General features: G+C 37.7%; 1 protein-coding gene across 1 annotated transcript in view; it reads right to left on the bottom strand.

The window, feature by feature from the left end:
* Positions 1 to 13271, bottom strand: part of LOC120230588 (cytochrome P450 2C41-like) — a 36970-nt gene that overhangs the window by 7263 nt on the left and 16436 nt on the right. The window contains exons 6-7 of the mRNA XM_039230216.1: positions 9625 to 9766; positions 8497 to 8684 (exon numbers count right to left, since the gene is read on the bottom strand). Of these exons, the coding sequence (XP_039086147.1) occupies positions 8497 to 8684; positions 9625 to 9766 (330 nt within the window). The remainder of the gene's footprint in view (positions 1 to 8496; positions 8685 to 9624; positions 9767 to 13271) is intronic.

Below are 13271 nucleotides of genomic sequence, written 5' to 3'. Positions count from 1 at the left end.
CCAGTTGGTAGAGCATGTGACTCTTGATCTTGGGGTTGTAAGTTTAAGCCCCATATAGAGCACAGAAATTACTTCCAACAAATGACTCTGGCAAATGTACATAGATAGAAACAGATTAGTGGGTGTCAGGGGCTGGAGGTGGGGAGGGAATGACTGCTTGATGGGTACGGCATCTCCTTTTGGAGAGATGACAATGTTCTGAAACTAGACTGTATCCGTGGCTGTACAACTCTGTGAATGTACTGTTTCCCTGAACTGTGCACTTTAAAATAGCTAAAATGGTAACTTTTACATTCTGTATATTTTACCACACAAAAAAAGAAAATGTTCGCAAAAGGAAAAATGACTTCTTAGAGTATATTAACAAATACGCTAACGAGTACTGAGAATTTATCTTTGGAATGCAATTTGTCTCTAATTTAAAACTGTAGGGGAATTCTTTGTTATAGATGAATCCTAGCTAAACACACACACATTGAAAAAATTATCATTTTTCAACAATTCAGGTAAAGATCTTCAATTAGTGCTAAAACTGTTGGATCGATGATTTGGGAAACAGGATATTTATAAGGTCTCATAATCTAGGCCACAGATGTTTTATTAATTACCTAAGAAAAACAGAATTTTAGCAATGGAGATTTATGGCAGATATCTCTTTTTTATTAAAATGTTTATTTATAGGGGCGCCTCGGTGGCTTAGTCGGTTAAGCGTCCAACTTTCGCTTAGGTCATGATCTCACGGTTTGTGGGTTCGAGCCCCACGTCGGGCTCTGTGCTGACTGCCAGCTTGGAGCCTGGAGCCTGTTTCAGTTTGTGACTCCCTCTCTCTCTGACCCTCCCCTGCTCACGCTGTCTCTCTCTCTCTCTCCTAGAAATAAATAAAAAACATAAAAAAAAATAAAAATAAATGTTTATTTATATTTGAGAAAAAGAGACAGAGCACAAGTGGGGGAGGGTCAGAGAGAGAATGAGACAGAATCTGAAGCAGGCTCCAGGCTGTGAGCTGTCAGCACATGACCTGAGCCAAAGTCGGACACATAACCTATTGAGCCACCCAGGCATCCTATGGCAGATACCTCCTAACAAGTGATTACCTTAGCATCATCAATAATGATATAAATTGGTATTACATGTATCCAGCCAAAATGTGATACACTGGGACATATACAACATCATGTATGTAATGTTCTTCCACAAAACACAGAACTAGAATCTTATCTTTAATAAAAAAAAAATCACACTGGGCACCCAGGTGGTTCAGTTGAGCATCTGACTCTTGGTTTCAGCTCAGGTCATGATCCCAGGGTCATGATCCCAGGGTCATGGGATTGAGCACCACATCAGTCTCTGTGCTGAGCATGGAGCCTGCTAAAGATTCTCTCTCTCAAAAAAACCATCAAAAACAAAAACAAATATCATACAAAACCAGACTGAGGAATATTTTACATGACAACTATCCTGGACTCTTCAAAACTGTTAGTGTTTTGAAGTGAACAAATAAAGGAACTGTTCTTTATAAAAGAGGTATAAAGGGACAGATAATCAAATTATACATTTATTCTTTGATTAGATACTAGATATCCCCTCAAAAAAAGCTATAAAAGATATTTTAGCAGGGGGTGCCTGGGTGGCTCAGTTGGTTAAGCAATGATTTTGGTTCAGGGCATGATCTCACTGTGAGTTCAAGCCCCGGATTGGTCTCTCTGCTGTCAGCATGAAGTCCATTCAGATCCTCTATCTCCCTCTCTCTCTGCCCCTCCCACACTGGCATTCTCACTCTCTCTCAAAAATAAACAAACATGAAAAAAAAATTTACATTAATCAGTTATCCTACATTTTAGGATGACTGAAAAAATGTAATTATAGGTATATTTTAGATAAAGTTATTGTATATATGATAATTTCTTGCATGTGAATACTATTATTACTATGCAGGATTCTCTTGTTCATACAAGACACATACTGAAGTATTTAGGTGTTAAGTGTTATAGATCAATGTATACAGAAAGATATGTACTTAAATATTTTTTTATGTTTTCATTTATTTCTGAGAGAGAAAGACAGTGTGAACAGGGCAGGGAGAGAGAGAGATGGAGACACAGAATCTGAAAGAGGCTCCAGGCTCTGAGCTTGCTGTCAGCACAGAGCCTGAGGCGGGGCTTGAACCCATGAACCGTGAGATCATGACCTGGGCTGAAGCCGGATGCTTAACCAACTGAGCCACCCAGGTGCCCCAGATATGTACTTAAAATACAGATGTATATACATTTTCATATGTATTATTTATATATATGTAAAGCTTTATACAGTAATTGTGTGTGTGTATTTAAATGCTAGATTTTTTAATTTTTAAATTCAAAATTGGAAGAAAATTCCATCCTCTACGTTTATCATAGTTAAGGTCTAATAATTTTGTTTTCAAAATTATTGCCTTGTACATATTAAGACGAGTAATATGTAACAGTGTTACTTTAAGATTTAAAAAGCAAGTATATATTCAATAATGGTGCTGGGACAAGCGGGTGTCCCTTAACAAAAGGAATGAAGTATAATTACTACTTCACACTATAAGTGAAAATGAGCTTTAAATGGATCGTTACTTAATTACAAATCTAATTGCATAAAACTTGTTGAAGAAAAGAGCAAATATTTGGAACTTGTGTTGGCAAAAAAATTTCCAGATAGGATACAGAAGCACAAGTCAAAAGAGAAATAACTGATAAACTGGACTCCATCAAAATTCAAAACTTCTGCTCTTTGAAAGACATTCTTTAGAAACTAAATACAAAACAAAACAAAAACAAAACAAAAAAACCTTCACAGATTGAGATTGAATATTAGCAACATTTACATATAATAAAGACTTGTGTATAAAACATATAAAGGATTGCAGTTATTAAATAAGAAAAACAACCCAATACAAAATAGGAATATAATTTGAGCACTGTACCAAAGAATATATATGAATAGTCAATCAATACTTGAAGAGAAGCCAAACATCATTATCCATCCCGAAAACAGAAATAAAACAAAATGTGATGTCACTTCACAACCACTTATAGTACTAAAATTTAAAACCACCAACAAAGTGGCACCTGGGTGGCTCAGTAGGTTAAGCACCCAACTCTTGATTTTAGCTCAGGTCATGATCTCACGGTCTTGAGTTCAAGCTTCGCCTCAGGCTCTGCACTGACAGCATGGAGTCTGCTTGGGATTCTTTCTCTACCTCTCTCCTCTGCCCCTCCCCTGCTCATGTTCTCCCTCTCTCTCTCAAAATAAATAAATAAACATTAAAAAATAAAACAAAACACCCCAGCAATGGCAAGTGGTGGAAGGAACCTGGAGCGACTGGAACTCTCCTACATTGCTAGTGGGAATGTAAAATATCACAGTCACATTTAGAAAACATTTGATGGGTTTTTATAAACAGTTAGGCAAGAGCCCCACTCCGCATTCACACAAAAGAAATAAAAATTCATGTCTACATAAAAACCTGTATACAGGGGCACCTGGGCGGCTCAGTTGGTTCAGCGTCTGACTTCGGCTCAGCTCATGATCTCATGGTTCATAGGTTCGAGCCCCGCATTGGGCTCTGTGCTGACAGCTCAGAGCCTGGATCCTACATCTGATTCTGTGTCTCCCTCTCTCTCTGCCCCTCCCCTGCTCATGATCTGTCACTCTCTCTCAAAAATAAATAAATGTTTTAAAAAAAGAGTCTATTATAAAAAGAAAACCTGAATACAAGTGTTCATAACACTTTTATTCAAATAGTCTCAAATTGGAGACAACACAAATATCCATCAAGTAGTGAATGGATAAATAATCTGTGGTAGTCTGTAGGGTAGAAAATCACTCATCAAAAAAAGAACTAATGACACATTTGATAACAAAGATAAATCTCAAACACATTCTGTCACATAAAAAGGATAAAGGCTTATTTATATTGATTACAAGCTAATCTATTTATGTTGCATTCTATTATATTGCATACTTGAAAAGGCAAAACAACAGATCAGTCGTTGCCAAGGGTTGGAACTGGGGGAAGTGGACTGATTGTAAAAGGAGAATGAAGGAACTTTCTTGAGATAGAAATGCTTTACATCTTAGTTGTGATGGTAGTTACTTGACTTCACATTTGGTCAGAACTCATTAGACTTCACTCTTAAAAATGTGAATTTTCTTTTGTATAACTTCTACCTCACGTTAAAAATAGAGGAATGCACTAAGTCACAAAAAGCACTTATGGTGAAAAGTAGGTCTCCCTCCCAGCTAAATACTCCCAAAAACAACTATTCACAACTAGTGATAAGTCCTTCCAGGGAATATGCCCTTCCATAGAGAATATATATATCAGACGAATAAATCTACATGTTTATTCCACCTATAACTTTATTGTTTTTTATCAAATGACAAGCATTCACTTCATCTTGATTTTTTAAATTTTACTTGAATTTGAGAGACACAGGAGGAATTTTATTAGAAATTCTAGATTCATTGATGAAAATCATTACAAGATGCAGTACTTCTGTAGATGCATTGCTTAGCGTTCTAAACAAGATATAATTTGAAAGTGCATTTAGCCTTAGAGGCAACGATGTCATTGTCATGCTTTAGTACTTGTTTCATAAAAAGAAACAAAAACATCTTATTTTTTATTTAATAAAATAATTTGGTACTGGCCCATATCGACATATATGCAGCTGCCTTATTCATGCTATAAAATATGAATGTATCAATACACTACTGATGAACATTTAGATTGTTAAGAATATTTTTAGGGGCACCTGTGTAGCTCAGTTGGCTAAGCATATGACTCTTGATTTCGGCTTGGGTCATGATCCAGGGTTGTGGGATCAACCCCATGATGGGCTCTGTGCTGAGTATGGAGCCTCTTAGGACTGACTCTCTCTCTCTCTCTCTCTCTCTCTCTCTCTCTCTCTCTCCCCCCTCTCCCCTGGTCTTTCTCTCTCTCTCAAAAACAAAAAGAGTATTTTTTATTATAAACAATGATGCAAGGACATATTTTTTTTTACACATTCCTCCTTTAGCACTTGTAGTAGATGCCAAGAATTATCATTCTTGCATTAGAAGATTCTATATTTTATTTCTGATAGATATTGCCAAAATGTCCTCCAAAAAAGATGTACTTATCTATACTCTTGCCAGTGGCAATTGAAAGTGCTCACTTACACACATCTTCACTAATACAACATTTTCTCAGCCTTTGACTTCATCAGTCAAAGTGAAAATGGTATCTCATAGTTTTAGCTTGGATTTTATATATTTTAACTGGTTGGATTCTTGCAATATTCTAGTGGTGGTAAAGAAGGTCAGTGCTATAAACAGTTTACAAATGAGAAAACCAAGGATTAAGAAATGTATTCAAGACTATAGTAAAGGGTAGCCGAGCCAGAGTTTCTACGGAGGTTCTCCTGAACTTATCTCCTGCTGTCTTGCAATTCAAATACCTACTTGAGTTTTCCATTTTTAGGACACATTTGGCAGAAGGAAGTACCTGATTCATTTAGAAAACCCAGAAGAGAAATAGCCCTCTCTGCAAAAGTGTCACTTCTTTTACCCTTCTGCCCTAAGGATGCAACTGTGATTCTGACCAGACATTTCCCTGGTTTGGAAATAACCTGAAAACCAGATGAAGCGCAAATGGTTATCTGCAACTCAGAGGAAGTCATCCCTCCTGCAAATGTTTTTTGTTTGTTTAATACGTAAGTCATATCTTTTTATTATTGTTTTAAAGAGAGAGAGAAAGCATGGGTGTGTGTGTGCTAGTGGATGAGAGGGGCAAAGAGAGGGAGAGGGAGAGAAAGGAAGAGGAAGAGAGAGGGAAAGGGAAAGAAGGAGAGAGGGAGAGAAAGAGATACTCCTAAGCAGGCTCCATACTCAGTGTGGAGCAGGACATGGGGCTCAATCCCAAGACCTGGGATCATGACCTGAGCTGAAATCAATAGTCAGATACTCAACTGACTGAACCACCCAGGCACCTCAAAGTTTTTTTTTTTTTATGTATTATTTTTTAGTGGTCTCTACACCCAGTGTGGGGCTTGAACTCACATTCCCATGATCAAGAGTCACACGCTCTACCAATTGAGCCAGCCATGCGCCACCCCTCCAAAGTTGTTTTTATCAACCATTTCAAAGTTATATATAGCATGACTATTTTAGCATCTTCTCATTTTTCTACATCAGCCAATAAAATATAAACACTTGTTTTCTTGAAAGTATAAATACACAATCATTCATCTGAACCTCCTGAGGCCTAATGTGTTTTCAAATTCAGAACTGTTTGAAGATTTTAGAAAGATATCATGATGTATGTGCCATAAATTTTAAAATACTTCCAATAATGTGGTATCATATAATCAAACACACTGATACTTCTTTAGCAAAACATGAGTATTCACACAAAGTGCATCAATAAGGAATATAGACAGATTCACTTCAGTTCAAGATTTTGGCCACTGAAAGAAATTGCACTTATATTTTTAATTTTCTGAGTTTTTAGTATTGCAGAATTAAGGTTTTAAGATAAAGTTTTAAGCATTATATTAAGAAAAACAAACAGATAGTTCTGTCCAACACAGTAGCCTTGAGTGATCCATGGTTATTTATTTTTAAATTAAAGCTAATTGTAAGCATATAAAATTTAAAGTTCAAGTATTAATTAATAAAACAAATATTGGGATGCCCATGTGGCTCAGTTGGTTAAGCATCTGACTTTGGCACAGGTCATGATCTCACTACTTGTGAGTTTGAGCCCCACTTCAGGCTCTGTGCTGACAGCTCAGAGATCGAGCCTGCTTCAGATTTTGTGTCTCTGTCTTTCTCTGTCCCTCCCCTGCTTTCTCTCTCTCAAAAATAAATAAACATTGGGGTGCCTGGGTGACTCAGTTGGTTCAGCATCCCACTTCAGCTCAGGTCATGATCTCACAGTCTCAGGGTTCAAGACCCACATTGGGCTATATGCTGACAGCTCAAGCCGGGAGCCTGCTTCAGATCCTGTGTCTCCCTCTTTCTCTGCCCCTCCCCTGCTCATGTTCTATCTCTCTCAAAAATGAATAAACGTGGGGCACCTGGGTAGATCAGTCACTTGGGCGTCTGACTTCGGCTCAGGTCATGATCTCACACCTTGTGAGTTCCAGCCCTGTGTTGGGCTCTGTCCTGACAGCTAACTCAGAGCCTGGAGCCTGCTTCAGATTCTGTGTCTCCCTCTCTGTCTGACACTCTCCTGCTCACACTGTCTCTGTCTCTCAGAAATAAATAAAACATTAAAAACATTCATATTTAAAAAAAGAATAAGCATTAGAAATAAATAAATAAATATTTAAAAATATATTAAACCAGATTGAAGAACTGTGTTTATAGAAATTACAAATAAATCCACAAATTTTTAGCAATGATGAGTGAATTTGGAAAGGTTGCTAGATGTAAGATCATCAAAACAATAAAATCAATTATATTTCCATATCATAAAAAGGTAAAAAAGGCAAAGGTAAAAATTATACAATCTATAATAACATCAAAAATACCACTTATCTAGGTAAAACCTAATAGATAGACAAGCCACTGCAAACAATATTGAATAATATTGAATACTGAAAACAATATTGAAAAAGTTAAAGAAAAAAGGACCAAATAAATTGGGAGAATATACCATATCCATGAATTGAAAGATTCAAGATGCGAACATGTCAATTCTTTCTAAATTATTTTATTATGACCCTGATAAAAATCACAGCTAAATGCTTTGGATAATTGATAAACTGATACTCAAATTTATTTGGAGATGTAAATGGCTAAGAGTAGCCAAAACAATTTTAAAGAAGCAGAACAAATTTGGAAGACTTACACAGCCAAATATCAAAACCTGTCATAAAAGTCCATAGCCTCAATGGGGTACCTGGGTGCTACTTAGTAGGTTAAGCATCCGACTTGATTTCAGCTCAGGTCATGATCTCATGGTTCATAAGGTCACAATCTCATGGTTCATGAATTCGAACCCTGCATAGAGTTCTGTACTGGCAACGTGGAACCTGCTTGGGATTCTCGCTCCTCTCTGACCCTCCCCCACTCATGCTGTCTCTCTCTTAAAATAAACAAATAGGGGCACCTGGGTGACTCAGTTAATTAAGCGTCCAACTTTGGCTCAGGTCATGATCTCAAAGTTTGTGGGTTTGAGCCCTGCTGACAGCTCAGAGCCTGGAGCCTGCTTCAAATTCTGTGTCTCCCCCTCTCTGTCCCTCCCATGCTCATGCTCTGTCTCTGTCTGTGAATGATAAATAAACATTAAAAAAAAAACTTAAAAATAAACTTAAAAAAAAAGTCTGTAGCCTTAAACTGAAAACAACACAAAACCCATCAAGCTGCCACATACATGAGTTTTGCACCTTTCCCATCTTGTATTGGTGAAGGACTGGACCAATACTGGGAATAGGGGAACTTTAAGAGCACTAAAGTCAGTTTAGAAGAAATAACTCTTACCTTGGGGATGACATAGTTTCTGAATTTAACGTCATGCGTCACTGCACGAGGCAGGTTGACCGGGATAAGGTCAATGTACCTCTGGATCTCATGCAACACTGCATTCATGTAGGGCATGCGGCTCCTGTCCTGCATGCAGGGGCTCCGGTGTCGGCCAATTACACAGTCAATCTCTTCCTGGACTTTAGCTGAAAAAACACAAATAAGATTGATGAAAAAAGTGAAAAGTACACACACATTTGCAGGCCAATTCAGGTTCTATGAACATTCTGAAGGTGTTCTAAGGAAGGGGGACAAACCATAAGAGACTCTTAAATATAGAGAACAAACAGGGTTACTGGAGGGGTAGTGGGAGGGGGGATGGGCTAAATGGGTAAGGGGCATTAAGGACTCTACTCCTGAAATCATTGTTGTACCATATGCTAACTAACTTGGATGTAAATTAAAACAAAGAATACGGCATATTCAGAATAAGGAAAGATTTCTTTCTCTGTCTCCTTCCTTCTTCCCTTCCTCCCTCCCTCCTCCCTTCCTCTCTCTCTCTCTTTATTTTTTATTTTTTAGAGAGAGAGCGCAAGCAGAGGAGAGTGGCACAGACAGGGACAGAAAGAGAGAACTTAAAGCAGGCTCCACAGTCAGCACGGAGCCCAGTGCGAAGCCCAATCCCATGACCCTGGAACCATGATCTGAGCTAAAACCAAGAGCCAGATGCGCAACTGACTGAATCACCCAGTGATGTCAAGAAAGATTTCTCCAAGAACATACCTACCATTCAAAGTAGCCTCTTAAGACAACTGATATTCAATTTATGCTGGCCGTGCTGGCTACAAATCCTTTCCCCTAAAATCTAGACTTTTTTTTTTAATCTATAAGTTCTTTTTATTGATGAAATCCATAGCTTTCTGCCTTTGCTATTATTACTCACAGGGTCTTCACTTCTCAGTCATCTTCCACTATGGTATGAATTTGCCTCACTTATCTCCTTCTTTTATTTTTGGACAAATTAGAGCTGATGGCACAGGAATTTCAGTAATGAAGCTTCTCTAAGAGAAACAAGATGGGGAATACCTAAGACTATCTTCCCAACATTATTTCTGAAATTTACCCTGCCCGCCATGCTCGCTGTACCTGTGACTTCTGGATATTTCAGCAGGAGCAGAAGAGCAAATCTTAGGGTGGTGCTTGTTGTCTCTGTCCCAGCTCCAAACAAATCGCTTGCAGTGGCTACCAAGTTTTCACAAGTGAATTCCAACTGCTGTTTGTGGTTTTCCTAGGAATTATTTGATGCAGTTATTTGATGGTTTGCCAGTATATGTCATTACAATAAATCCCAAATAGCACATTGTTACCAAGTGAAGCAAACTTAGAAACTAGAGAGGGCAGTGTTAAAATAACAACTATATGGTATGGAAAACTGTATGGATTAGTTGACTCAATCTTCATTTCCTATTCCCTCATCCCTTGCTTGTCTACAAATTCTACTTCCCAGCCTCTTTTGCAGCTACATCAGCCAAAGCAACCTATTTCTTACCAATGGCCTACTGATGTCACTTTCTCTCCTTCCTTCTTCTTACTCAAAACACAGATACATAGGTGGTGATGGTATAGACAACATCATGAAACATAAGTATTTGAGCATGAACATAAAGCCTATACACTAAGTATGCTAAGGAAAAATGGAAGGCACCTGAGTCCATGATCCTTCAGGGCTACTGTACATGTCCCGGACTGCTTAACATGAAATTCACTCTACATGAGAATAATAAACCCACTATTTCCTTAAAACGTTGTTAATTGGGTTTTCTCTTGTTGATAGGGACACATAATCTGAACAAACAGAAGTGAGTTACTAGAGTGATATCTCAAAAAAATGGTATAAGCCAAGATTAAGAATTTGCAATTCTCTGCTTCTGTTATAAAATTATGTGGATTCTATATTGCCTAAAATCTCATTATAAGGTTGAAAATGTGCAAAAGCTAACATGGCAGCACATCCTAGAACAGATTATAGCGAAAATGGATTTATAAAGACAAAAGGGGGCCAGCTGCTATTGTATTCCAGATGTGAGGCAGGAGGCAACTTGGAGTAGGAAACAAGTGCAGGAATTAATGGGGATACACAGACAGAAGAAATACTACAGACATGAAGACAGAAAATTTAGGCACTAACCACTCATAAGGGATGAAGGAGAGTGTAGGGAAAATGCGGATGTTGAGGATAAGAGACTGACTGAATAGAGGTCTCATAAACTGTACGTTGGGAGACTAAAAGTACTTCACAAGGACAACCAGAGTTGGTTTAAGATAAGAGTGACACAAAATTGACAATAACCATAGGGCCATTTGAAACACTGATTATGAAGTTCACTAAAATACAAATCATAATAACAATAATTTCTTCTTATCCCTTCCTCTAGACCAGCATTAATTTTATAAAGTTCTCATAATCTCCTAGTGACCTGTGGCATGCCTAACATGTAATCAACTCCATTAAGACAGACTTAACCCATTCAGTAGCTGTACGTGCTTGCACTTGTACCCACTGGTAACATCAACTTCACACAGTTTTCTAATGTTATCAGCCCAAAATTACCCTAAGGCCAGGAAAAAGAGTAGGACACTTTATTTTTTAGCATTTCCTTCTGTTGAAGTGAATTTAAAGAATCAGTGCTTACATACAAATGGATTATCAATTTAAGCCAATTTTTCCTGTAAGTTTGCCTAAGTTTTCTTGTAAGAGTTTTACATTTTTAGTTCTTACACTTAGGTCTTTGATACACCACACTTCCTTCTAAGGTTAAATACAAAGTTATCATATGGCTCAGCAATTCTACCAGCAGGTATATACCCAAGAGAAATTAGAACATAGGTATACACAAAAACCTGAACATAAATGTCCACAGAGGCTTATTCATAATAGTCAGAAAACAGAAACAACCACAATATCCACCAACCAATGAGTAGATATATAAAATATGGCATATCTGCTACGGAACAGCATTCAACCAAAGGAATGAAGTACTGATAATAAGCTACATCAATGAAACTTGAAAACATTGTGTTAAGTGAAAGAAGCTAGAACAAAAGACCATATACTATAGAAGTCCCTTAATATGAAACATCCAGAATAGCAAACCTATAAAGACAGAAAGTAGAGGAGTGATGCCAGAAGCTGGGAGGGTTCAGGGGCAATGGAGACTTACGATTAATTGAAATACGAGAGATGTCAGAGGCATTATTAGCCCAGGATCAGTGAAGAGGCTTCCTACTGTTAAGGAAATTCCTCAAAATATGTGCAAAAAATTTTTACATGTAGGTCCATTCTACTGGGAAGATGTCCATACTTTATAATCAGATTCTCAAATCAGATGATCACCAGAGAGATAATAATAATTGCCCTATCAGTAGAGAAAGAAGAGGGTGGAAGTAATTTGCTTCATCCTCTTCCAGTTTCTTCAAAGCATTCTGTCTTCTTCACTTCATTCCACCCAGAATACATGAACTGAGCAGTCCAGTTGATACCCATGGACAATTCTTTGACAGTCACCTTCGTGCGCATCTTTGACTTCTTACTATTTTAGCTTACTAGCTAGTTTGCTGTTTCTCTCCAGAGTTACAAGGTGACTGGATAAAATAAAGATGGCCTCAGATTAAGAAAGGTATTTCCTTCTCTAGAATTAGCTCCTTACAATGCATTCTGGAATCAGTCTCTCCCCAGTTCAAAGAGGACTTTGTACCTACACAAGTGTCCTTATGGCATGTGCATTATTGTTGTCACATGATTTCCAACTTGATCCTACCTATCACTCATTCAGATTTATTGTCTACATCTTTTACTCCTTGGTTAAACTTCTCAAATATCATACCTGTTCTTATTACTAAAACTTCCCATACAATCCCTACTTATCCTCTCCTCCAACTAAAACCAACCTCTATAGATCTCTGAGATGTGACCAAATGAACAACTTGATTTGATTTCAGGATCCTCTGTATTTCCATGGTCCAGACTGTCATCAAGCCAAAGTCAAAAGAAATGAATAATCTCACAGTTGGTCCTTGAGTCCCATTCTTATCATACAGATCACTCTATAGGACTCACAGGGTAATTTTCTCCAATAATTTATTTGCATTCCACCTTGTTGTGGCTCAAATCAAAACCTGTCATGCCAACACTCAGGTTTACTATTATCTGGCAGACACCAATGTCCAACTCTGTATCTTTACAAATTTATGTTCAGTTACACTCAGTGAAGACTTCTCTCTTCCATCCATGCAATCTCTTTGCCCATACACACCTCTAAACTTCTCATCATACCACTCTACCAATCTGAAATTCCCTCCCCTATTCCTTACTGCAAATATCTGAGGATCTACATCAACCCTCAGAATAAGCAGGAAGCCTAACAAGGTTAAACCTTTCCTTCTCACTCTTACGTGCTGTGTGACATGATCACATCCACCTTGATTTTATGGCTCAGTATTTGTCATTTTAAATCTGTCTGTATTTTCATTTCCCCTAAATTGTACATTCTCTTTCTTTTCAGGTAGAAACCTAGCAAACAGGTTCCGTGTATTCCAGTTATATAGCAATTCAACCTTAGATCTTCCATGATGCTCAATCCAGATCCATGCATACATAAGAACCTAAAGTGTTTGTCAAGCATTTCTTGCCTGACCACTTAAACATCCCCAGTAAGTACAGAACTAATTGGGAAACCCCCAAAATGCAGGCAAACAAATAAATTATCTGTCACCAACATTTTACCTGTTCTATT

Source organism: Hyaena hyaena, unplaced genomic scaffold (assembly GCF_003009895.1).
Source record: "Hyaena hyaena isolate Hyena2069 unplaced genomic scaffold, ASM300989v1 scaffold_44, whole genome shotgun sequence".
Classification (NCBI taxonomy): Eukaryota; Metazoa; Chordata; class Mammalia; order Carnivora; family Hyaenidae; genus Hyaena; species Hyaena hyaena.
This window is presented reverse-complemented; position numbering and strand designations above follow the sequence as displayed.